The sequence below is a fragment of the Syngnathus leptorhynchus genome, chromosome 16 (genome assembly GCF_054491065.1).
Source record: "Syngnathus leptorhynchus isolate UIUO chromosome 16, UIUO_Slep, whole genome shotgun sequence".
Classification (NCBI taxonomy): domain Eukaryota; kingdom Metazoa; phylum Chordata; class Actinopteri; order Syngnathiformes; family Syngnathidae; genus Syngnathus; species Syngnathus leptorhynchus.
In genome coordinates, this window is record NC_141210.1 from 9,460,403 (window position 1) to 9,487,795 (window position 27,393).

Genomic DNA, 27,393 nt, shown 5'->3' on the forward strand with positions numbered 1-27,393 from the left:
CTTTACGAGGAAGGCGATATTGACATAGCATACAGTGGATTTCTAAATATCTTTAAAACATTATATGATAAAAACCTGTCCTGTAAAGAGGTACAGGGTTGGACAAAAAGAGGCAAACAGCCCATGGGTCACTAAAGGATTAAAAAATGCCTGCAAAAAAAAGAACACGCTGTATATACAATTCGTAAAAAAAAAAAACTATAGAGGCAGATATTAAATATAAAAAATACAAGAATAAACTAACCAGCATTATGAGGACATGCAAGAAGGAATATTATAATAAAACATTAGATTGTAATACAAATAATATGAAGGGATGTAGAAGGTAGGAATGGAGCTAAAACCAAAAACACAAGCTACCCTGAAATGACCAATCAATACACAATATGAAAGAGGTGGTAAATGGATTTAATACATTTTTTTGTAAATGTGGGACCAGAGCTGGAAGGAAAAATACAGGATCCAGACAGACTTGGGGGAATGAAGGCTGCTAAATGGGAAAGAAATGCTAAATCTATATTTCTTGGTGCAGTTACCACAATGGAATAGAGATTGTAAAGAGAAGTGAAAGCAAAACCTCAACTGATTCCAATGATATTGATATGTGTATAATAAGAAATGTTACTGAAGAAATTGCAGAACCATTTACTCACATATATAAAATGTCTTTTATATCTGGTAAATTTCCAAATGACATGAAAATAGCTAAAGTTATACCTCTACATAAATGTGGGGATACACCATTACACGAATTACAGGACAGTATCTCTACTCTCTCAGTTCTCAAAGATCCTAGAACAACTGTTCACAGAAAAACTAGACAACTTCATTGTAAAAAACAAGCTTTTAGGGATCTTTTAATTTTGTTTTGTTTTGTTTATGTGTTATTGGTTTTTTTTTTCATCTTCTGTGGATATTTTCATACTGAATATGATGTATATATTTTACTGATCCAACTAAACTAAACTAAACTAAACTAAACTAAACTACCGTATTTTTCTGACTAAAAGTCGCTCCGGAATATAGGTCGCATTAGCCATAAACTGCACAATAACGTGAAAAAAAAACATATATAAGTCGCACCGGACTATAAGTCGCACTTTTGGGGCAAATCTATTTGTCAAAATCCAACACCAAGAACAGACATGAACGAGCAACAACAGGCTAAACAATAGGTATACTAACGTGACATAAACACAAACGAAGAGCTGAGAACAGGCCTGACATAACATTCAGAGTTATTCTAATAACTATTACATAAATAACACGTTTATAAAACCATCTGTGTCACTCCAATTCATTAGATCCATCGATCGTCCTTTATGTAAACAACGCCACGTATGCACCGCATATACGCCACGCCGCTGGACTCGTAAGTTGCATTTCTAATTATTCCACAGACCCATATAACGATATATATATATATATATATATATATATATATATATATATATATATATATATATATATATATATATATATATATATATATGTAGTATATTAAATATAGTATATTTCAAATAACTATCATATTACAACAATATTATCAAACCATCTGTGTCACTCCAAGTTATTAAATCCATCGAGTGCACCCTGACGTCAGCCTCGTCGTTATTCCACAGATCTAATAAGATCAATATAACTATATTGTAGCGTTAACAAAGTACAAGCAAAGACGTGGGTTTGGTAAACGGCTCTTTATTTAACAAAACAAGAGTTCAACAAGGCAACAACTACTGAACTGTAACGATAAAAACATGTACAAGTTGATACACGAAATAAAATATATCAAATAACTATAACATAAATAGTTCACCGCCACGCGGCCCCAAGCACAGGCGTCGACTTCCAGGCGTGCAGCGGCGTGGACTTCTATCCCCGGAGGTGGCATTTCCAGCCACTGAAGTGGAAGTGAGCTCCATAGAATAAGACCGAGCGTGCGTAAAAGCCATGTCCGAGCCCCATCCACCGTCGCTGGACAGCCACCCTGCCGAGGGCTGGCCCCCGACTTCCATCCACGGAGGTGGAAGAGAGCTCCGTAGAGTAGGACCGGGCGTGCGTAAAAGCCATGTCCGAGCCCCATCCACTGTCCCCGGACAGCCACCCGGCCAAGCGCCGTCCCCCGACTTTCATCCACGGAGGTGAAAGAGAGCTCCCGTCGAGAAGGACCGGGCGTGCGTAAAAGCCATAATAGTTTTTCAAACCTTCTGTGTCACTCCAAATCATTAAATCCTTCAAACTCTTCGGCCTCCGTGTCACTTACAAACAAAGCCGCTAATGATGCCAGTAGTTTGTGGGGCCCTTCGTCATCAAGGGGGGCGCGTGTGATACCAGGGAACATGCTTTTCTTTTGGCTGTACTAGATAAAGGGTAATTAGACATCCACTGCTATCGGTGGGAGTGGCGGTATCACTGTAAGAGTGTGCGCAAGTAGTATTATTCGCTCTACACTGAGAGCGCACGGAATACGCACACGCAGCACAGAGCAGGCTAAAAAAGTGCAGTGGGACACTATGGAAAAATATTTAACAGGGTTGAAAAGAACGGCGGAGAGAGACGGAGATAAGAGTTGAGAGTCACATGAAACCTAAGACAAAGAAATATGACGAAGCGTACGTAGCGCTCGGCTTCAGTGTGACTACAGTACGATCGGAGATGAGGAAAGACCGGTCTGTTTACTGTGCCTTACAATGTTGGCAGCGGACAGACAGTATGAAGCCAAATACATCAAGGCGGCACGAAAAGTCACTGCACCCCAATCACGCCGATAAGATAGATGCTTGAGGTTTTTTAGCGAAAACGGGCTGAATATTGCCAACCAGGGCCGGTTCTAGGAATGCACATAAGAGGGGGCAGTCAGAAATGTGAAGGCGGCATGTTTTTTTGTTGTTGTTTTTTTAACACATTTTTAACACTGTTATTGTTTTCTTCACGGCAGTTGTTAGCTGTGTGTCCAGATCTCAACCTGGAGAAGTGGATTGCACTCTGTCAGGCCTCTATACTAAGACCTGTCCAGCTTGGGTGTCCCACCTGAAGACTAAAGCGTTTGCTGGTATAGCTCTTAGGGTCACTGAGGCACGTAAACCCCCTGACCACAATACGGTGGCAATCCCTCCGGGGGGGAGTGGGGAACTGAAAAATAAATGAAATAAATAAATGACAAGTAAAATAAAATATTCTTCATCCAGATTTTAACAACCAAGCAACAACCAATTTCAACAACATAACATTACAGAGGGGCCGGGCTTCACGTAGGGGTCCGGCAGACACCCTCATTTGTCCTCAGTCTGTTAGATGCAGTGTACAGATGTGCTTGTGACTTGAGAAATGCTCCCAGTGGGTAAAAAAACAGCAGACTACTCCCCATTTGACTGCACAAATATATATGAATTTTATATTAACTATTATTTTAGTTGTTATTAATCCTTAGTTATATCACGGGTCGCTACGACAAGTTTGGTGGAGTTTTTACTGTTTCTTCCAACTCCTACCGCGCTGACTGTAACTTGCCACTCTCTGCGGCGTCTTGCCTCATTTGCATACTCACAGTGATTGGATGTTTAGGGAGGGGCACGGAGTCCTGACAGCAGGCTGTGCAAGGATAAACTGCACCGACATGAGAAAAGAGAGGGGGCTGATTAACGTGTGTTTCTATCAGTGGATTTTTCACTTCTAAAAGTTTAATTTGAGGGGGCAGGACATCTGTTTGAGGCCCCCTCTTGCCCCTGCGTCGAACAGGCTCCGTTGCCAGCAATCATCCCACTTTGTGAATCAATCAATCAATCAATCAATCAATCAATCAATCAATCAATCAATCAATCAATCAATCAATCAATCAATCAATCAATATGTCCCCATTCTCAGTATCGATCTGCTCTGACCCACAGAGAGGCTGCATGAACCCTGATTGTGCTGAAGAAGCATTCTGCAAGCTCTCCAAATGGATTGAGCTCGCTCGCTGGCTCAGGCCAATAGCACTCTGAAGTCCGAGAGGCTTCTTGAAATCACAGAGATGTGAGAAGTGGAGAAGAAAAACCAAGGTCAGGAGCAAAGCTTTTTTCCATGCTAACAAGATGTTGAGAGACTTTTTTGAAAAGCCTTCCAAACCCCACCAGTTGAATTTGCAGTTCCCCGAACTGAGACGCTTGACCTTAAATTCAGCTAGGTCAGGCATGTCCAAAGTCCGGCTCACGGGCCAAATCCGGCCCCTGGTCGGATTTCATACGGCCCACCGCTTCGGTCTTTCAATGTATTGCCTGCACTGTCAAACTGAATTAAAAAAAAAACATGAAACTTGAAACTGTAATTCATCCTATTACCAAAAAGTGGAAGCACCACCTCCTCCGCTCATTTCTGCCATGGCGACTGCAAAGAAAAGTAGGAAAGTTGACATTGAAGGCCGTCGCTTTCACGAGAAATGGGAATTACAATACTTCTTCACTGAAAATCAAGGCAACTGTGTTTGTCTAATTTCTAAAGAGACGGTGGCTTTGTTTCAACCCAAAGAGACACTATAAGACTAAACATGCTAACACATACAACAAGCTAACAGGGAGTGACCGCGCTGATAAAGTGAAACAGCTCTAAGATGAACTAGCAACACAACAGCGATTCTTCATGCGGGGCTGTGAGTCAAAAGTAAATCAAAAGTAAATATCACTTAATATTAAATATTATGAAGTGGCCATGTTAATACTGTTGATGTTTTATGAACCTGTAGACGTGACACAAACTATTACTTTCTGAAAGATATTGTAAATGACGAGCGAAATTCACTTGTTTTAAGTTTTAATAACACCAAACAGCTTTGCATTACTTATAACTCCTGTTTTCAATGTTCATACAGTTTGTTCAATGTTATCTGACTCTTCAGATATGAATGAAAGGCAGAATTTGTATTTTTAGAGTTGTTCACATCTGCCTGAGTGGCTTATTTTGTCATTTAAAAAATAAAGACTATTGGGACAATGAAATTTGTTTTATAACGGTGTGTATTTGCATGAAATTATTGTAGTTAAAAAATGCCTGAAAAAACTATTGGCCCCCGGGCCCCTTCACTTGATCAAATCTGGCCCTCCATGCAAAAAGTTTGGATACCCCTGAGCTGGATTGTTTCTGCTGCATTCAAAATTATGACAGAAAATTGTTTTGATTGATTCCAAACAGTCTGTTCTTTTCATAACTGCCTTTCTGTATTGCTTCCAGTATGTGTATGCTTGGTAGATTTTTTTTCTTCTCCCGATCACATTTCTGCCATGTCAATCTAATCTGCCCCAGAATTATATTAACATTGGGGACTCTTTTTTTAAGCAATCAGATTTCAATTGAAATCAGCCTTTTTTCAGCAATCATTTGTGCACTTAATAATTGGCATGACTGTGACATATTGAATAGGTACTAGATGAGTATTTTTTTTGTGCTGCTCCAGATGTGTGCTGTTCCATTGCAGTCCGGTATAGCACTGATGGTTGATCTCTAATTGCGATAAGCCAGTGTTGGTGTTAAGAGCTGAATTGAGCCGAGTAAATCCACGGCGATGGCACAAATCCAACCATGCAGCTTCAGCCAAAATGTCCTTCCTTCCCTCTACGGCTTGAGCCAAAATGTCCTTTCTTACCACTACAGTGGACACGGCCAGCAAATTTGCCGTTGATCGGTAGAACTGGCTTCATATGACAGAGCGGCTATGTGGCACTAGAAACTTGACCCGTTGACTCTCGTTCAAAGTTCGTCTGTTGGTGCACGGTCACGTGTCTCTGTACCTTCTCCCACATTGTGTCTGTCTCCTTCATCCCGCCTCCCTCCCTTTCTCTCGCCCCTTCGCTTTCCCAACGACACTCTCATCTCCCAAGCCCCTCTCCCTCACACGCACTCATGCGGCGTCCTCCCCTCTCACTCATCTCTCCTCCTTCCTCTTCCCTCATCTGCCGGCACATCTCACCTTTTGAATCGCACTCCTCAAACCCTGCCACCTCCGCTCGCCTCTGGCTCGCCCCCCACCTCCCAACACTTGCGCATGTGCCGATTGTCAGACGGAGTGCAGAGCGACGGTCACCTCACGGTTTGCTGGCGCCATCTGGCTTCTCGACACTGAGCGCAGCTGAGGAAGAGGACGCAGCCATGGAGCACAGCCACATATTCCCCGTTGCCACCCCCAACGAGAGCGGTCGCAGCGTCGGGCAGCATCCCTCGGAGGGGTGTCCCCTTGGACCGTTGCCCGTCATCTACTACAGCGTCTTGCTGTGTCTCGGCCTGCCGGGTAAGAAACCCGTGCACAAATGCGCCTTTCTCGTGGCTTGGCAAAGTTGATTTGGTGTCTGCGTGAGTCAGTCTGACCTTGTGGCTGTCGCATGCGTCTGTATACTTTGTCGTTTGCCGCTTTCTGTGCAAGTCGTCAAAAGACTTGAATAAACGTGACCAGGAGACCAAATTTCCCGCTTGCTGTTGGAACGCCCCAACCAATACCTATGCAATATCGGCAAAATGTGCGTGATGGACCTCTGCCGGTCAAGAGGCACGTTCCTGTCTGTGTGTACATTTTAGAGTCTTGAATGAAGCTAGCTAAGGAGCGTACAAACGTAGCCAACGCTGAACTGTGGAGCGTTACGCTTTGCACATCCCAGCTTCCAAGTTGCGATCCTGGCTCCGGTTGGATGGAGCTGACACGTCTGTCCTGCTCCGTCCTTGCCTCAGAATAGTCTGGCAAAAATGTTTGCGTTTCATTCAGTCTCCGCATGAAATGTGCTGCACTGGTCCAGGGAGTTGCTCGCCTCCAGCCCAGTGTCAGCTCGGACTGGCCTCGGCTCTCGGTTGACCCTTGGCATACAAAATGGCTGCTACAGTGGTACCCTGACTTAAGAGCATAGCAACCTACAGAACTTTCAAGTTCTGAATCATTGCTCGATCACCTTTGAGAAATTCTGAAACGGAAGCAAACGCAAGCTCGAGGTGCCGTAACACCTCGAATTTCACGTGATGAGTTCTGCATTCGTTGCATCACAAGGTCAGTCAAATTCAACCTGTAAATCAAGGCCCCCACTCCGTGTGCATTTCTTGCAGTCGAGCGTTGCCACATTAAAGCTGCAATGCAACATGAAGAAGGCACTTTGGAGCAGCAACTCGAGTTCCTTTTGTGTCCCCGCCAAATCCCTCTGCTCACATCTTGCATTCCCCTCAAGATACGGCAGGAACAATTTCCTCTGTTGCCACCATTCGATTCCATTCTGCCCCTGCGACCGAGGCCGGCTGTTTGTTTAATCAGCGTGACCCGAGAGAGTAATGGAATCCCGCTACAGTTGTCGGAATTAATGGCCGTCTTGAGTGCGGCAGTCGCTGCAACTTATTCAATCATTATGACTACGCTTGTCACTCTCCGGCGGGTCCCATGATTTTTTCATGAGCGGCGGCGCGAGTGTTGGCGCGAGTGGCAACGTGGCATGACCCACCAACCCAGATGGACTTCACGCTGTAAATGTGGCTGCTACCTTAATTATGACCTTGTGTTGTCCATCGCCAAGGGTCAAGAGAAAGTTGAGACCACCCAATCTGGATAATCTCACCTCCCACAATTTGCTCCAAGAAAAGACGCAGTGCAAAATGTTTCCTGGGTTTGAGGTATGGCACGTCTGTATCTTGTTGAGAAGTAGAGGAAAGCTGTAGCGCAAGCTAGCTCGACATCCCATAATGCCAAATGATCAGGGTGGTTACCTCAATTTCGTCGATGCGCGAGTCCTGCGTCACGTGCATTTTGCAGCGGACCTTTTCAAGGAGGTCATGTCGATCGCGCCGATGTAAGGGCGGCTGAGGGTGACGGCAAATGGGATTACGTGGCCTTAAGTAGCACGGAAAGATTACACAGCGACAGAGCCGCCTGTGACACGCAAGCAAGCACGCACGCACACACACACACACACACACACACACACACACACACACACACACACACACACACACACACACACACACACACACACACACACACACACACACACACACACACACACACACACACACACACACACACACACACACACACACAAGGGATCAAGGACAGCCAGGCTGGAGTTTGCTATCAGAGCAGAGAAGCCACATTAATATGAGGCGAAGCAGTCAAGCTGCACCTCAACGCTGTAAGGGGGGCGGGCTGCAGGCAATGGCTGAGCTGAGACAAATTGCCACCTTTAATTAATGGTGCTGCCTCTATTCTTCTTGTCCTTCCCGAGCTTGCTTGCCACTGCTCAAGAGGCAGCGCAGGGGAAACGGCGCCACAGAAGGCAGATGCACTCTTGCTGCAGCCACAAAAGCGCAGTGGCGACGCTGGCGTCACACTTTCGGCTGCTGTCTTGACTTTTTGTGGCGTAGTGACACTTTCTCCAATTGCCATGAGATGGCGGCGTGGGTGCCAGTCACAGGTGGATTTAGTTATTCTATCGTTGAGCCTTTAGCTGCCGAATCTGGTCGCATCAATATTTGACCTACCTGCAGGAAGTTTAATTTCCTCTGTTTCAGCCTGCTGGCTGGCTAACACTCAGCTACTAATTTTTACATGGCTTCCTGATTTGCTCTTGAGTCCTCGTGTATGCGCCCTCATGTTTAATCTTTGTGACTTTATTGCAATTGTTTTTCTTCTTCAATGGTTTCATATGCTTGCACGGATGAGAGATCAGAGCAGCAATTACCATCTGAATGAAGGAGACACAATTGATTTTGTATCAGAGACATTTGCTTTGTACTACAATTAATCCTTCTTGATGATGATGGTCAAATAAGTATTTGCCTTTATCTTTTATCTTTATTTGTCTTTATCAGGTGGACCCGCTGACATCAAATATGCAGAACTTATCCTGCGTCTGTCTTGCTCATTCTTGAAGCGCATGAGATTTCAGGGCAAATATTGTACAGTAATCCCTCGCTAATTCGCGGTTCATCTATCGCGGCCTCGGCGCATTGAGGATTTTTATGAAAACAAATACAGTGGAGCCTCGGTTTTCGAACACAATCCGTTCCAGAAGGCTGTTCGAGAAGTGAATCATTCGAATTCCGAGCCATATTTTCCCATTACAAATAATGGAATTTCTTTTTATCTGTTCCAAACAAAAAAAAACCCTAATTTTTTTCATTTGCACATTTTTGTCCGATCACGCAACTGCAGCGCACCAACCATAGCACGTCGCCGACCACGCAACTGCACCGCGCTGGTCGCATTATTGTGCCAGAGCACGCCCGCGACCCCCGTGGGGACAAAGCGGTGCAGAAAACCGGGAGCCAATGTAAGTTGGCTAATATTGGGGTAATGTGATAAAATTTTCTTGTCCATGAGAGCAGCCTTGCAGCAGCATTTTGTACTAACTGTAGACTTTTGACAATGGACTTAGGAAGAGAGAATAATGAGTTACAGTAGTCCAGACGCGAGGTAATAAACGCATGTATAATACTTTCCGCATCACCGGTTGAGAGGATCGGACGAATCTTAGCAATATTACAAAGGTGAAAAAACACAGTTCTAGATATGTTCTTAATGTGCTTTTGAAAGGAGAGCGTTTCAAATATTACCCCGAGATTAGTTACAGTATCGCTGAGTGATAGTACGGTTGTCCATAGTTATAGTGGTTTCCTTAAATAAGTGGTGATAACGAGCTGGACCAGTTATCAACATCTCAGTTTTATCTGGGTTAAGACGAAGGAAATTGAGAGACATCCATTGTTTGATCTCCGCATAGCACTCCTCAAGATTACAACAGTCCCGTGGATTTGTCATCGATAACAGCATATATAATTGAGTGTCATCCGCATAACATTGAAAACTAATATTATATTTACGTATTATGTCTCCAAGCAGAATACTATAAATATTAAATAGAATTAGTCCGAGTACCGATCCCTGCGGGACACCACACGTAACATTATAGAGCTCAGAGGTCGCATTGCCATGAACCACTCTGTGCGTCCTGTCTGATAGATAGGAATAGAACCAGCGTAAAACTGACCCTGAAATACCACCACAGCTTTTAAGGCGCTCTAATACAATATCGAAGTCTACGGTGTCGAAGGCAGCACTAAGATCGAATAATAACAATACCAATGAAGTGTTTGACTGCATAGCTATGAGAAGATCATTAGTCACTTTTGCAAGTGCTGTCTCAGTTGAATGATTAGCTCTAAAACCAGACTGAAAAGATTCATATTGATTATTGGCGACCATGTAATCAATAAGCTGCTGCGCTTCTGCTTTTTGAAGAAGTTTTGCTATGAATGGGAAATTTGAAATTGGCCTATAATTACTGAGACAGTCCGAGAAAGCCCTCGTGCTGGGCTGCGGGGGCGCGTCAGTCGGTCAGCACGGCAAGATCGGAGCCATGACATGTTTACACTTTAAAATGTTTAAATGTTTAAAAATACAATAAAGTGTTGAAAAATAAAATTATAAATGTCTTGTCCGCTTACGCTGGGCTGCAGGGGCACGTCAGCCGGTCAGCACGGCAAGAGCAGAGCGGAGCTGTGACACCTTTACACTTTAAAATATTTTTAAAAAGTGTTTAAAATACAAACCGGATTCGGTTGAAGTTGGGAAATTGTGTAAAATCAAAGTCAAAGTCCGCTTTATTGTCAATTTCTTCACGTTAAGACACACAAAGAGATCAAAATTATGTTTCCCACCGTCCCACGGTGACTAGACACAGTACACAACACTTACAATCAAATAGCACAAAGAGTAAAAACGAACAGACAAGAGCAATGAATAAGTAATAAGCAAATAACCCAAATAAATAAATAAATAAATAAATAAATAAATAAATAAATAAGAGCAGCAAAATGGAACAAGCGTGCTAATAGCAGACAGCCAGACCATAGCGCAAAAGAACAGGACGTTATGCAGCCGAGGGTGGAGGGGGGAGGGAATTCAGGATCCTGACAGCTTGGAGTATGAAGCTGTTTTTGAGTCTGGTGGTGCGGGAGTGCAGGCATCTGTACCTCTTCCCAGAGGACAGTTCAAACAAAGAGTGAGCGGGGTGACTCACATCACACACAATCGCGGTCGCCTTGCGGGTGAGGCGTAAATGGAGGGGAGTGGAGCCCCGATGATCTTACTAGCAGTGTTCACTATGCGCTGCAGGGCCTTCATGTTGTACTCAGAGCAGCCACCACCCCACACAGCGATACAACTGGAGAGGACGCTTTCAACGGTGCCACGGTAGAATGTGGTCATGATGGCGGGAGGAGCACTTGCTCGCCTGAGTTTCAGCAGAAAGTACAGGCGGCGCTGAGCTTTCTTCGCCAGCGATGCAGCGTTGGTGGTCCAGGAGAAGTCCTCACTGATGTGCACCCCCAGGAATCGGGTGCTGCTCACTCTCTCCACCACAGCACCGTCGACGGTCAGCGGCAGGTGGTGGGTGCGACCCTTCCGGAAGTCAATGACAATCTCCTTGGCCTTGTTGACGTTCAGCAGAAGGTTGTTGTCCCTGCACCACGCGGCCACCAACCTTCTGATGAACGTCAACAAGACCAAGGAGATTGTCATTGACTTCCATTGACTTTTTATGTAAATAAAAACAAAATACAACGATTTGAAAATCCTTCTAAACCCTATTTAATTGAATACACCACAAAGACAACATGTTTAATGTTGAAACTGATAAACTTAATTTTTTTTTGCCAAATTATAATTAACTTAGAATTTTATGGCTGCAACACGTCCAGAAGAAGTTGGGAAAGGTGGCAAAAAATACTGAGAAAGCTGAGAAAAGCTTATCAAACACCTATTTGGAACATCCCACATGTGAATAGGCTAATTGGGAACAGGTGGGTACCATGATTGGGTATAAAAGGAGCCTCCCCAAACCTGCTCAGTCATTCACAAGCAAGGATGGGACGAGGTTCACCACTTTGTCCACAACTGCGTGAGAAAATAGTTGAACAATTTAAGAAAAAAAATTCTCAAAGCAAAATTGCAAGGAATTTAGGGATTTCAACATCTGCAGTGGGGACTAAGCGATTCAGAAAATGGATGGATGGATGTTTGAAGATACAAAAATGTGTTTTTTTCAAAAAAGTGTAAAACACTACAATAAATATTCGTTAAAGTCTTTTGTGGATATTGTAACAATATCCATTCATCCATTAATTTTCTATACTGTTTGTCCCCACGGGGGTCGCGGGCGTGCTGGAGCCTATCCCAGCAGTCATCGGGCAGTAGGCGAGGGACACCCTGAACCGGCTGTCAGCCGATCGCAGGGCACACAGAGACGAACCATCCGCACTAGGGGCAATTTGGAGTGCTCAGTTGACCTACCAAGCATGATTGTGGGATGTGGGAGGAAACCAGAGTGCCCGGAGAAAACCCACGTGGGCACAGGAAGAGTCTTATGTGGAATCGAACCGGCACCCTCCTAAATGTAAGTCGGACGTGCTAACCAGTGCACCGCCAAGCCGCCCTTGTAACAATATAATTACTTTTATTTATTTTCTTATTTATTTCAATAAATGTTTAAATGTTAAAATCTGTTTGACTTTCAAAACGTGTTTAAAATACTAAAAAGCATTTCAAAGTACAATACAGTGTTTAAAAATACAATAAAGGTTCATAAAAGTCTTTTATGGATATTGTAACAATATAGTTTCTCTACATCACGAATTTTCACCGATCACGGGTGGTCTTGGAACCAATTATCTGTGATAAATGAGGGATTACTGTACACCACGCACAAGCTTTGATGTGCCTACTTTTTGTGGAAGGAGTGCGGGCCTGCTTCCTGTCCGCTTTCAAGGCGGCAAGGAAAAAAAAGAGCTTGTCATCATTACAAAGTGCATGCGACCTTTAAAGCCAGCTTTGATGTGGCCTCCTTTGCTGCGTTGCTGCTTTGTCATTGTCATTCATTTGGCTTTGGATTGTTAGGATACGGATTTTTAGCTATTGATCTGACTCCAAATTGCGATCAACACTTAACACAAGTTTCTATGTCCCAATCCACACACTGGCGCACCTAACAATTTTGCGAGTTCGTTCTGTCAAAGAGAAGACCAGTAGATCAATCAGACCAAATTTACCAATTGTTTATTCCTAACAAAGCGCACTCATACAGTCCTGGGTCCCGGGTCCCTCACACTAAAACTCATGCGTTTTTGTGACCACCAAAAGACGACACATTCTTCCGGGTTGCACAGTTTTAATGAAACACAATATGAATATTAAAGCATGCAAAATATTGTGTGATGATTGGTCGATGGCCATCTCCTCCCCGTCGAGGTGTCATCACTGGTCAGGGGGTTGGGTTTTTTCCTTTCGAAGCCCAACCACCTGGACGTGGTGTTGTTCTTTGTTCTCGTTCCTCACCGACCTTGAGGTGTTATCGTCCGGTACTCCCCTCGTCCCGTACCGTCCAGTACTCTCTTCGTCTGGTACTCCCTTCCTGGGCCTCCCTGTTCCACAACTCTTAGAAGAAAACAAGTTCATGCAGTGTGCCTGCACATTCCTCACCCCCCACCAATCCACACAAGCACTCCAATACTAGATATTATATTGATATGATTATATGTTTCACAGAACCTTAAAAAATATGTATGAAAACTGCTAAAAGCACATTTCCCTTTAGGATCTTTCCGTTAATTCCCTACTTTCCCTCTCAGTCACCTTGTGTTTTTTTCACAGCCCCTTACTTCATCTATTCCTTGATGTCTATTTCGTCTCGCGTTCTTACTTGCCTCTGGGTAACTCATCAAAGCTCATTTTCAATTTTCTTCCAATGACAACTAAAGTCTTTAATTACAAATTCTTTAAAGGATTATCTCCCGCTCGGTGTCACAGATGTTCACTTTTTGTCATCTGACGTCCTTGCGAACTATTGATGGCTGCGGTGTTTCCCTCAAACATTGCAGCTCATTGTTAGCACTGCCGCTACATGACATTGCGGAGCTATGGCTGGCATTTAGGTTACGGAATGCAGGCACATCCACGTTTCATTTTGTTTCTCATATGTTGGCCGTCAGCCGTTCACAAATTCAAATGTGGACTCTGTGGACGTTTTTGGGCGCCTGACTAACTGCGCAAATGGCTGTGTTGCCACTTTGCGTGTTAGAAAGTAGCAGTTGTTCAAAGGTTTACGCCCAAACATCTATGCTAATTCCCTTGGTCGCTCTGTTGCGTTTCGGATCCTATGTTAGCTCTTAGCTAACTGACTTTCATTAGAGTAGTATACTCATAAATTCTTTCGTTGATGTCTGTTTTTTCAGTTAACATTGGGTAGCACGTCCGCCTCACAGTTGGGAGAATGCGGGTTCCATTCCACCCTTCCGGCCCTTCCTGTGTGGAGTTTGCAAGTTCTCCCCATGCCTGCGTAGGTTTTCTCTGGGTCCTCCGGTTTCCTCCCATATCCCCAAAACAATGCACGGTAGACCGACCGATTGAGCATTCCAAAATGTTGGTGTGAGTGCGAGTGCGAATGGTTGTTCGTTTCCGTGTGCCCTGCGATTTAATGGCAACCGGTTCAGGGTGTCCCCCGCCTACTGCCCGATGACTGCTGGGAAAGGCTCCAGCACGCCTGCGACCCCCGTGGGGACAAGCGGTACAGAAAACGGACGGATGGATGGGTCCAAAGGCACCCTGGCCAGCCAACACTGGCTGCATTTGTTTCGACACCAGCGCTGCAAAGTGGCGGCTTTAGTGCTGTAGATGAGTCAGGCGGGTTAGGCAGCTCGGGAACTCATGCTGTGCCTCGCCAAGCAACGTCAATGGCGTCTCGCCCCGTCATGTCACCAGAGCAGCGGGAGCGGCGTGGGGCCACAAAAAAACACTTGGACGTCAATAGATACGCAGGGGTGACCTGTGCAAGAAAACATGCACACAAACAAACGCACGCACGCACACACACACACACACACACACACACACACACACACACACACACACACGCACACACGCACACACGCACACACGCACACACGCACACGTGCAAAGAGCACACGCCTGCTCACGTGCCGCATTACATTATCGCTTACGCAGGTCATTCGAATGGCCTCTCAGCTGGAGACAAGCCCCAAATTACCTGCACCGACTCATAGGGACATTGTAGAGCTGTGTGTGTTTTTGTATGTGTGTGTGTGTGTGTGTATGTGTATGTGTGTGTGCGTCATAATGGCACGCACACAGGCTTGTCCGGGGAGCTCCCCGGAGTCACTCTTTGTACTTCAGATTTGTTCGGCTCTACAATCAAATCCCACGTCATTGCCATCGTCCTAATGATAACAAGTAACACTCAACAATCCAGAGGCACCGTCCCTGATGTCCACGCAATACTGTAGAGGCATGTCAGTCATGACACAACATCCAGAGCCTTTAAGAACTTCGGGTGGATCTCATCCACCCCCGGGGCCCTGCCACCGAGGAGTTTTTTAACTACCTCAGTGACTTCGACCCCAGAGATTGGAGAGTCCGCCTCAGAGACTCCAGGCCCTGCTTCCACAATGGAAGGCGTGTTGGTGGAATTGAGGTCTTCAAAGTGTTCTCCCCACCGACTCACGACGTCCCGAGTTGAGGTCAGCAGCACACCATCCGGTGTGCTTGGCCATCCGGTACCTGTCAGCTGCCTCCAGAGTCCCGCAGGCCAAAACGGCCCGATAGGACTCCTTCTTCAGCTTGACGGCATCCTTTACCGCCGGTGTCCACCAGCGGGTTCGGGGATTGCCGCCACGACAGGCCCCAACAACCTTACGGCCACAGCTCCAGTCGGCTGCCTCAACAATGGAGGCGCGGAACATGGTCCACTCGGACTCAATGTCCCCTGCCTCCTCCAGGACGTTGGAAAAGCTCTGCCAGAGGTGGGAGTTGAAGCACTTCCTGACAGGGGACTCTGCCAGACTTTCCCAGCAGACCCTCACAGAGCGTTTGGGTCTGCCAGGTCGGACCGGCATCTTCCCCCACCATCGGAGCCAACCCACCACCAGGTGGTGATCAGTTGACAGCTCCACCCCTCTCTTGACCCGAGTGTCCAAAACATGCGGCTGCAAATCCGATGACACGACTACAAAGTTGATCATCAAACTGCAGCCTAGGGTGTCTTGGTGCCAAGTACACACATGGACACCCTTATGCTTGAACATCGTGTTCATGATAGAAAATCCGTGTCAAGCACAGAAGTCCAACAATAGAACACCGCTCGGGTTCAGATCCTCCCAATCACGCCCTTCCAGGTCTCACTGTCATTGCCCACGTGAGCATTGAAATCACCCAGTAGAACGATGGAGTCCCCAGAAGGAGCGCTCTCCAGCACCTCCTCCAGGGACCCCAAGAAGGGTGGGTACTCTGAGCTGCCGTTTGGTGCATAGACACAAACAACAGTCAGGACCCGTCCCCTCACCCGAAGGCGAAGGGAGGCTACCCTCTTCACCCCGGTGAACCCCAATGTACAGGCGCCCAGCCGGGGGGCAATAAGTATGCCCACACCTCTCACCGTGGGCAACTCCAGAGTGGAAGAGAGTCCAGCCCCTCTCGAGAGGGCTTGTACCAGAGCCCAAACTATGTGTGGAGGCAAGTCCGACTATGTCTAGTCAGAACTTTTCTGCCTCACACACCAGCTCGGGCTCCTTTCCAGCCAGAGAGGTGACATTCCATGTCCCTAGAGCCAGCCTCTGCAGCCGGGGATCGGACCGCCAAGGTTCTACCTGCCTCTGTCCGACGCCCAGCTCACTTTGCACCCGACCCGTTTGGCGCCTCCTACAGGTGGTGAGCCCATGGAAAGGGGGACTCACGTTTTCTCTTCGGGGTATGCCCGGCCGGGCCCCATGGGCGAAGGCCCGGCCACCAGGCGGTCGCCTTCGAGCCCCACCTTCAGGCCTGGCTCCAGAGGGGGGCCCTGGTGACCCGCGTTCGGGCGAGGGAAAACTAGGTCCATTTGTCTTTTTCATCATGAGGGGCACTTAAGACTCATTACTCACCAAATCATTTCTACTTTCATTCATTTATATACTGCACAGTCACTCACAAAATGTATTATCAAAACAAATTACCATGAACTGTAAAAACATGTTTGCGCTCTCACTTTAAAAGAGCAGCTGACCCCCCCTACCCCCTTTTAAAAAAAAAGAAGTAATGTAAGGCATAGGCCAAGTCGATAGATATGTCATGACTCGTCCCTGGTCGTTTCATTATGTGTCATGGTTTCTGTCCGCATCTGTGTACTCGCCCCTCCCCTCCTGTATTACCTCACAATCAATGTAATCACAGTCACCTGCCTCTTGTTAACTGTCGTGTAGTTAAAGTTAAAGTCCCAATGATCATAGTCACACACACATCTGGGTGTGGTGAAATTTGTCCTCTGCATTTAACCCATCCCCATTGATTTTGATTCATCCCCTGGGGGAGAGGGGAGCAGTGAGGAGCAGCAGTGCCGCGCTCGGGAATCATTTAGTGATCTAACCCCCCAATTCCAACCCTTAATGCTGAGTGCCAAGCAGGGAGGCAATGGGTCCCATTTTTATAGTCTTTGGTATGTCACGGCCGGGGTTTGAACCCACAACCTTACAGTCTCAGGGCGGACACTCTACCACTAGCCCACTGAACTAGTCCTGTCTGTCAGGTCTAAGTACGATCAGACATTAAATCACACGCTGGAACAAATGAGAAGAAGCTCAGTTATAATCTCCATCAATTCTGAGTCCTTACTCCGCGTACTCCTCTTTTTAATGTTTTGGTTGCCCTGGTTACAGAGGCGTAGCTACACTAAAGGGAGGGGAGATTGTGGCTGTAGCAACGCTGATTAGCTAAGGAATGTAGTGTGGTGTGATTTAGCACTTAATTGTCGGCCCGTGACCCCAGCACTGGAATTGCAGGGTCTGTCCTTTTTCCTCAACCGACTGTCTTCTCCATTGTTGGCTGACTCAGTCCTCGACTGTGATCAGATAACTTGAAGCACGTTGAATGCCGCTTTCCTGTGGAACAATGCAACTAAACCTTTGCTAAGTTTATCTTCTTGGTAAACTAACAGAACGCACAATAATAATGAGTGTTAAGGTCAAGTGTTAGTCCTAAACACTTCAACAAACATTGAGTAAATATGGAATAACTGTGAGGTAACTGATATGCAGTTCCTTAAACAAACATTGAGTAAATATGGGATAACTTTTATGCAACTACTTCAAACTGTATATAACATTTAACAAAGAAAAACAGTTCCGATCAACAACAATCTATGAATCAAAGCTACAGTTAACTAAAAGGAATGAAGTTCCTTTGAACAGAACAAAGAACATTTCGCCTATGCAAAGAAGCTCTGCTCATTGTTAGTGAAGGCCTCATACAGAAACAAAACACAAAGATAAGGACAGAAAGGATACATAAAACTGACGGGGATCAAAATACATCCCTGGAGCTAAATAGGAAGAACTTAGTTAAACACAAAGGAGTTCAACTTGTAAAAGATGAGGCCCCCAGGTCTGGCAGGCCAAGGCTTCACCTAAATTATTCCAACACTGTCTGTCCCTCACTCCCCTTTCGGCTCGTTCTTGTTTCTTGTCTCTCGCCTGGAGTCTCGTCGATTTGTCTTTCGGTTCGGTTAGTTTCTCTAGAAGTTGGTCTGTCGGTTACCCGTGTCACTATGTCTACGTTAAGTTATGTTAGTTTGCCGGTTCTGTTGGTTTGTCCCCTTCATCCTCCATTCCAACTCCCCTTTTCCTTCAATAAACCCTGGTCCAAGCTGCATTTGGTTGCCCTGCTCCATTCCGATCCTGACAGAACAATCCGACCACTTCAGCGACCAGCGCCTGGACCAACCCTCGCCACCAGCTTCCATATCTGCAACGGCGGACCCACGTGCACCATCGGGATCCACCCCAGCGTTGCCGGACCCGCGGCTGTTGCCGGACCTTGTCCCAGCGGCCGCCGTCAGAGCTCGTCTAAATTATTCCAACACTGTCTGTCCCTCACTCCCCTTTCGGCTCGTTCTTGTTTCTTGTCTCTCGCCTGGAGTCTCGTCGGTTTGTCTTTCGGTTCGGTTAGTTTCTCTAGAAGTTGGTCTGTCGGTTACCCGTGTCACTATGTCTACGTTAAGTTATGTTAGTTTGCCGGTTCTGTTGGTTTGTCCCCTTCATCCTCCATTCCAACTCCCCTTTTCCTTCAATAAACCCTGGTCAAGCTGCATTTGGTCGCCCTGCTCCATTCCAATCCTGACAAGATATTTATGAAATATTATGAAAATTTGTAACCTCTTGTTCCATAAAATCAAATTTGTTTGTTTTCATCCAGTTTTCTCCACACAGATGCTACTACTTAATTTCTGTGCGTGTCTGGATGCCAATAAGAGACCAGGCCTTTCTTTGGTACTTTATAGCTGTAAAATGGCGAGCACTTTCAGCTGAGCTCGGTGCCGCCTCCTTTGTGTGCGCATGGGGGCTGTCATCCATCAAAATGAAGCCCCGTGCCAGCTTGCCTCGGCTAAATGGAAATGTAAAACTCAACGTGAATCCCTTTTGTCGGTCGCAGGGCAACTCGGGCAGAATAAGACACAAGAGAAAAATTGAGCGCCGCCGCTCTGTCTCCGTCCCGGACATGTAGAAATAATTTGCTGGTGGGCCGATTTGAGAAAGCCTTTTCTATCTATCTCAGTAATGTCCAAAGTCCAGCCCGCGGGCCAAATCCGGCCCCCGGTCAGATTTCATTTGGCCAGCAGCTTCGGTTTTATAATGTATTATTTATGGCCCGCCTGCATTGTTAAACTAAATAAAAAAAATCATGAAACTTGAAACTATAATTTCTCCTTTTACCAAAAGGTAGTAGCACCACTTTAATAACATCAGTCTGCATCCGTGCCACGAACCCCTCTTCGCTCATTTCTGAGAGATGAGAATTACAATACTTCTTCACTGAAAATCAAGACAATTGTGTTTGTCTAATTTGTAAAGAGACGGTTGCCTTGTTTAAGGATTTCAACCTAAAGACACATGACCAGACTAAACATGCTAAAACATGCGACAAGCTAACAGGGAGTGACCGTGCTGATAAAGTGAAGCAGCTCCAAGCTGAACTGGCATCACAACAGTGAATATTCACACGGTGCTGTGAGTCAAAAGTAAACATTACTAAAGCAAGCTACAAAGTGGCCATGTTAATACTGTTGATGTTATGAACCTGTAGATGTGACACAAACTATTACTTTCTGAAAGGTATTGTACAAATGACAATAGCAAAATTAACTTGTTTTAAGTTTTAGTAATAACAGACAACTTTGCATTACTTATAAACCCCATTTAAAATGTTCATGAGGCAAAAATAATTTTAAACACATGTAAATTTAATGTATTTCATACAGTTTGTTCAATGTTATCTGACTTCAGATATGAATGAAAGGCACAATTTGTGCTTTTAGAGTTGTTCTCATCTGCCTGAGTGGCTTATATTTGGTTATTTTGTCATTTGAAAAATAAAGACAATTTTGACAATGAAAATTGTTTTATAACAGTGTGTATTTGCATGAAATTTTTGTAGTTAAAAATTGTCTGAAAAAATATTGGCCCCCGGGCCCCTTCACTTTATCAAATCTGGCCCTCCTTACAAAAAGTTTGGACACCCCTGATCTATCTATATCCAAAAATGGTGAGCGGTGGCAAAGTGGCACGCGAGCCAAAAAGCATGTGTAACGTCACGTTCAAATGTTGAGCAGAAGTGCTCATTTTGCATTGGCGATGCTCCAAACAAATGGAGATCTTTGGTGCTCATTCTCCAAGCAATGCTGCCATATGACGTTGTTTGACTTGTTGCCGTTCCACTTTGGGCCTTTCGGTGTCCTTTCCAACTGTTGCCGACTGGCAAAAGAAATCACCAAGACACTTGCGTCCTCATCGCCAGCCTCCAATCCGCCTGCTTCGAAGGTTCGGATCGTCCGGGAGCACGTGGGCAAAGCCGAGCCCTTTTAGTTGGAAGAAAGCGTCAGAAGAAACAAAGGACGTGTTGATCAGTCAATAACGCAATCACTCACCCTATCACCTGAGAGCAATACTACACGTGGCTGCGTCATCATGTATGTGTTAGGTCATTTTCAGTGTTCCTTTGTGTGTGTGTGTGTGTGTGTTGTCACATTCCTTTGGCTTCCCAGTTGTTGTTGGTGTTCATGTTAGCCAATTGGCACACGTCTGGTGATCAGCATTCTTGTTGCACGTTTGCGTGTCATCTAGTCTGGCAAGGATGTCGCATTGATAATTAGCTGATAGTGGCTGTGAAGTGCAGCGACTTGAAGAAGGACGCTTTTAATCCCATCTGGCTTATATTAGCAAAACGAGGGTGGCTGCGCAACGGCACACGCAAGGCGCTGTCGGCTAAGTGCTTTCTTCTGCTGGAATGCAAATCAATGTCAAAATGCAGGTTCATCTGTAAAAACCGGTGGCATCAGCTTTCCACTTATGTAAGCCAGTGTTTGGACTCTTGGCATACACTGACGACACGAATGATGTACTTTGGATTCTGATGCCCCTGAAATGAGACATCAGCATTTGAAGTGCGAGTAGATTTCGCAAGACTACCTCGCTCTCATGAAAACCGAGCAGCGTTTCAGAGCGTTTCAATGCCCCGCAATGAGTCCAAAAACAGATGGTTGACATTTTGCTTGGCTTGCTTCGTCTTTGTCAAGTGGAAAAAGAATAATTTGACAGCACAGGGACTAGTGTTGGAAGCATGACTTACAATTTGGAATGGTAAAAAAAAAAAAAGCCAGATTTTAAAATGAGGCTTGAACGTCATGAGCAATCAAGCTTTTCTTGCGCTCAAGTCTGCAGTGCGACACTCTTTGACCCTTTCCAGCACTTATCTTGAGACATGTTGAATACATATATCAATTCTCTTTTCATTACATTTTTACAGATCCAAACCAACAGTGCATACAAGACGCATATGCTAACATGTCAAGATTATCACGTCTTCATAACATCAGTAAATGGGCATCTTACTCTCTTACATATAACATTGATGATCACATTTTGAACATTCACAACAATAAACCTTTGATGTGTACTAAGTAGTCCTCAAAATGAAAATAGATTAGAAAAACCAGGATTGCATACAGGACACTCAGATACTCGAGACACATTTTTTGAAGAACATATCCTTCTTAAGCCTCAGAGCAAAAGTTATTATTTCCATTTCCATAAAAAATTCCTATCCATTCCTTTTCGCTCAGCTGCTCAATTTTCAGCTATTTCCATGTTATGATCTTCCATAAATATCCGGACTCGAAATTTATCCTGAGAACATACGTGTTCTAATTGGAATGCACAAAAACACACAGATTCCATTTGGCAAGAAATACCCCTTTGGAAGACCTTTTGTAATTTCCTATGGACCTTCACCCAGAATGGACGCATGACCGGAATACACGCAAGGGATTCGCCTCTTGGTGAATGTGAAATTCGATTAGCCCTATCTTCAAATGAAAATATTAATTTCATTACATCAAAACAATAACTTTATGACATGTCAGGGCTTCCAAAACAAACATCATTTGCTGCACATCAAGTTATTGCAGACGGCCATAAATCTTGCAATGGATTTCTCTCTACCTGGCTGGCAAAATAAGAAGAAAGACTGCACAGAGTGATGGCGGCATGTCCTTGAGCAGATGTAGCCTGTTTTCTCTTTAAACCAGGGATGGCCAACTAGTCAGAGACTAAGAGCCATATTTTTTACTGTTGTACCATAGAGAAACAATTCATACACATGAGCACACATGAACATCACCCCATCCCTTCCTCTTACACACACACGCACGCACGCACGCACGCACGCACGCACGCACGCACGCACGCACGCACGCACGCACGCACGCACGCACACACACACACACACACACACACACACACACACACACACACACACACCTCTGATCAGTCAAATTTATTGTGTGACATGCCACCAACATGATAATGACAGAAATTGACTCCTACAGTACTACGCCCACAGACCAAAGCAGTGACGTGCGGTGAGGTTCATGACTGGGGAGGCACTGACGTCATACCAGTCCCCCGGTAAAATTTGTCTGACACCTAACCGTGTCACAAAAAAGCTTGGGGAACGCTGCTCTAGAGTAGTTTAGTCATTATTTAATTTGAACCATTTTCTTAACCACTTTGTCCCCACGGGGGTCGCGGACGTGCTGGAGCCTATCCCAGCCATCATCGGGCAGTAGGTGGGGGACACCCTGAACCGGTTGCCAGCCAATCGCAGAGCCAACCATCTGCATTCGCACTCACACCTAGGGGCAATTTGGAGTGCTCAATCGGCCTACCAAGCATGGTTTTGGGATGTGGGAGGAAACTGGAGTTCCCGGAGAAAACCCACGCGGACACGGGGAGAACATACAAACTCCACACAGGGTGGAATCAAACCCACACCTTCCTAACTGTTAGGCGGACTTGCTACCCAGTGCGCCACCGAGCCGCCTAATTTGAACTATTATAATTGAAATCCTATATTATCAGTCTCCACCAAAAACTTTGAAAAGACATGTTCCGAAGTCCCGTTGTCCGAATCAGACCTTTTAACTCCGGAGTTGGTCTTCCTTTACTGATGACCTCCTGCTTCGAACGAAAGTCCATAGTTGAAAATCGTTTGGATATGTCATCCTCCATTGTAAAACGAAATGTAAAAACAAAAACAAAGAATGTAAACAAAATAAATGGACGACTGCTCCTCAGTTGTTCACTGTAAATTTGAACTGGAGATCACTTATTCTGCAGGTGGGCGCATGAAGCTTCCCGGGATCACTAGCACCCCCTGCCATAAGGTTGAAGAACCTTTTTTTCGTTGCCTCCGTAAGCTCTCTTTTCCAAGCCATTCTGTTCATCTAAAGAAACACGACGTTACAGACAGATGACAAAAAACACGAGATATTATATACATCAGCTTAACTACGGAAACTAGTTAATATAGCCACAGTTTTTGAACACTTAAACAGCGACATAGAGACAGACAGCAGTTCAGTCTAACTGCCTGTCAGCATGAAGCCGTGTGATTATGCAATCCTCAGAGGAGGCAAGGCAGGAAGTTAGCTCCTCCGAGCGAATCGTCTTCAGTTTTAAAATAACTATGAAAATTCAGCGATTTTGGTTCAAAATGATACAAAACTACTGAAATTAAAAGGAAAATGACTTATAATAAAACCAATTGAATTTATTTTTCCCCTTTTCATGATGGCAGAAGAGCCACAGCCTCTCTTGGCTCCTCTGACCGCACGTCACTGGACCAAAGACCACGTTTTCAACAATGAACATTGTGTGCATTGTCTCACACAGACAAACTCTCAGTTCAACAAAGTCTACAAACAAAAACAATGGCATTTTTTCACTTACTATCTGTGGCGGGACAGACCATTTGTTTTAGTTTGTCATTTTCAAGAGACAAGACTTCAATAACGTCACTGAGGCATTTTTTAACAAACTCCCCTTCATTGTATGGCTTTTTAGCCCGTGCAATGTTCCAGGCCAGTTGAAACAATGCAAGCGTGACAGTCTCGTGCTTCGTAATTTTGGGGGAAAAACTGTACCCGTTTTTCTGCCTGACTTTTCAGTCTGGAGACTGCAAAATTCAGTCCCTTTTGGAAAGTCCTTATCAATATTAGCATGAAGTGAGCTGAAGTGGCGCTGAAGATTTGAAGCTTTTAAATGCGCTAATGACGTCCGACATATCAGGAAGAATGGCTTGCCATTGTGTTCAACAAAAAAATATAAACTTTCCCACTCTGTTGAGTGCGTCCTGTGTTCGTCTTCATGTGTTCATTTGGCTGTGCATTTTTTCCTTACCATTTTGAGAGCGAGGTTGGCACTCCTTGAGTGGGTTTGTCCCTCTTCCTTTGCGGTATTTCACCGCATGCGCGTGTGACTGGAATGCCAATGGCTCGCGAGCATCTTTGCCCGGTCCCATGTGGCTCCTACGCTCCCACACCAACACCCGCACGCGCAGAAAATGGACACGGGTGTTGGTGTGGGAGCGGAGGAGCCGCATGGGACCGGGCAAAGATGCTCGCGAGCCACGGGTTGGCCACCCCTACTTTAAACCAAGCTGCCTACTAACACCCTGAATTGTGTCTTTCTTTTTTCCTTTCCCTCATCTTCATTTTACAATCACCTTTTCATCCTCTACGGTTATTCTCTGGACTAACCGGTCATCGTCATCATGATCCCCTCCCCCTCTCCAGCCAACATCCTGACAGTGGTCATCTTGTCCCAGCTGGTGCTGCGTCGTCAGAAGTCGTCGTACAATTATCTCCTGGCATTGGCGGCCGCCGACATCACGGTTCTCCTCCTCATTGTTTTTGTGGACTTCATCCTGGAAGACTTTATTCTGGCTACGCCGCTGCCGCCGTCGCTCAACAGCGCAGTGCAGGTGCTGGAATTCTGCTCCATCCATACATCCATCTGGATCACTGTGCCCCTCACTGTCGACCGCTACATTGCCGTTTGCCACCCACTGCGCTACCACACTGTTTCCTATCCGGCACGCACGCGCAGGGTGATATTGGCCGTCTACCTCGGGTGCCTGCTCTCAGCCGCTCCATACTACTGGTGGCCCGAGCTGTGGCACGGCTCGCTCGCTGCAGCCGATGGGGGCGGCCTGCAGCGTAGTGGTCCAAGCGTCGCCCAGCACGTCCTGGTGTGGGCCCACTGTGCCACCATCTACCTCCTTCCCTGCACCGTCTTCTTCAGCCTCAACGCCGTCATCGTGTGCAAGCTGCGCCATCGCCGCAGCTGCTTCCGCATGCGCGGCTACTCCACTGGCAAGACCACGGCCATCCTGCTGGCCATCACCTCTGTTTTTGCCGTGCTCTGGGCGCCCCGCACCCTCCTGATCCTCTACCACTTTTATTCACCGCCGCCGGCCTCGCTGGATGCCGGGCGCCTGCTGCATGCATTGACCGACTTGGCCAACATGCTGGCGTTGCTCAACACGGGCGTCAACTTCTTCCTCTACTGCTTTATCAGCAAGCGTTTCCGGGCCATGGCGGCCAACGTGCTGCACGCGCTGCTCCGCTGCCGCAAGCAGCCGCAGCCGTTCTACGCCAGTCACAATTTCTCCGTCACCAGCAGTCCATGGATCTCGCCGGCCAACTCCCACTGCATCAAAATGTTGGTGTACCAATACGACAAAAATGGGAAGCCTATTTGCATTTCCTCCTGAGGGCTCAGGGGAGGGTGCTTTGGGGCTTTTGTCTCACTCTTGCCTGCACGGAACGCTTTCGGAAAAGGTCAGCTTGCACGGCGGGAACGGCAATGACGCTTAAGCTAGCTATGAGCCAAAACAAAGCGTTGAGACAAAATAGGTTTTGTTTAGACCAACGGTGCAGGAACTAGCATCTCTTTGCAAAAAATATGTACATTCTCCAGACTCTTCTCTCAGACCATGGACCCTAACCTGTGCACGCGAATCGTAGCGGCCCCATGGGAGGCATCAGAAGCTTGGCCGCAATGAGTTCGTCGCTCAGTGCTCTGCACGATTACCAACACTCGCTACATTATGCGCCAAAACGTTGCAGTTAGCCCGATCAGGGATTCCGGCGCAGCCCCCAAATCAAGTCAACTTTATTTTATAGCTTTTAATCACAAACATGGCCTCAGTAGACAATTATTTTTGACATCCCCTGATCAGAACTCTGTCTAGTCGTTATCCTAAAACAACTACCGTATTTTCCAGAGTATAAATTGCTCTGGAGTATAGGTCGAACCAGCCATAAAATGCATAATAAAGAAGAAAAAAACATAAGTATAAGTTGCATTTTTGGGGGAAATTTATTTGACCAAATCCAACACCAAGAACAGATATGAATAGACAATAACAGGCTGAATGGTATGATACGCTAACGTTACATAAACAGATAAACAAGAAACTGAGAATGTGCCTGACATAACAACAAGTTTATCAGAACCATCTGTGTCTCTCCAAACCATTAAATCCTACTAAATCTTCATCCTCTGTGTCACTTATAAACAACTCCGTTAACCCGCGAAGTACAAGATGTTTCCTCTTTTACGTGGCTTACTTCAGACTCATCAACACTCTAGGCCAATTATTCCACAGGCCTCGATCGCCCTCGTGTGCTTTAGTGTGAAAATAACATTTAAAGTGATATAATAATGCATTAATAATTTCACATATAAGTCGCTCCTGAGTATAAATCGCACCCCTGGCCAAACGTTTTTAAAAAACTGCCACTTATACTCCGCAAAACACGGTAGTTTGAACATGCGGAAGATTTACCTGTTTTTTTTGTCTGGTGCTCGCTCCGGAAGTTTCAAACACGTTGCAGAAATTTGGCATATCGCGGCTCCAAGATGTATTCACGCTAGACTGTTAACTGTCCATGTTCAGTGCTATGGCTGTGAAGCTAGTTATTGTTGTTTCCATTATCAAGAAGAGGAAATTTATGC

The 27,393-nt window shown here is 45.6% G+C and overlaps 1 protein-coding gene across 1 annotated transcript; it reads left to right on the forward strand.

Moving 5' to 3' along the window:
- The first annotated feature begins 6,120 nt into the window (after positions 1-6,120).
- gpr139 (G protein-coupled receptor 139) lies at positions 6,121-26,146 on the forward strand. Its single transcript, XM_085933663.1, has 2 exons — positions 6,121-6,259; positions 25,167-26,146. Exons 1-2 carry the CDS (start codon positions 6,121-6,123, stop codon positions 26,144-26,146), a joined length of 1,119 nt encoding a protein of 372 aa, XP_085789789.1.
- The last annotated feature ends 1,247 nt before the right edge of the window (positions 26,147-27,393 follow it).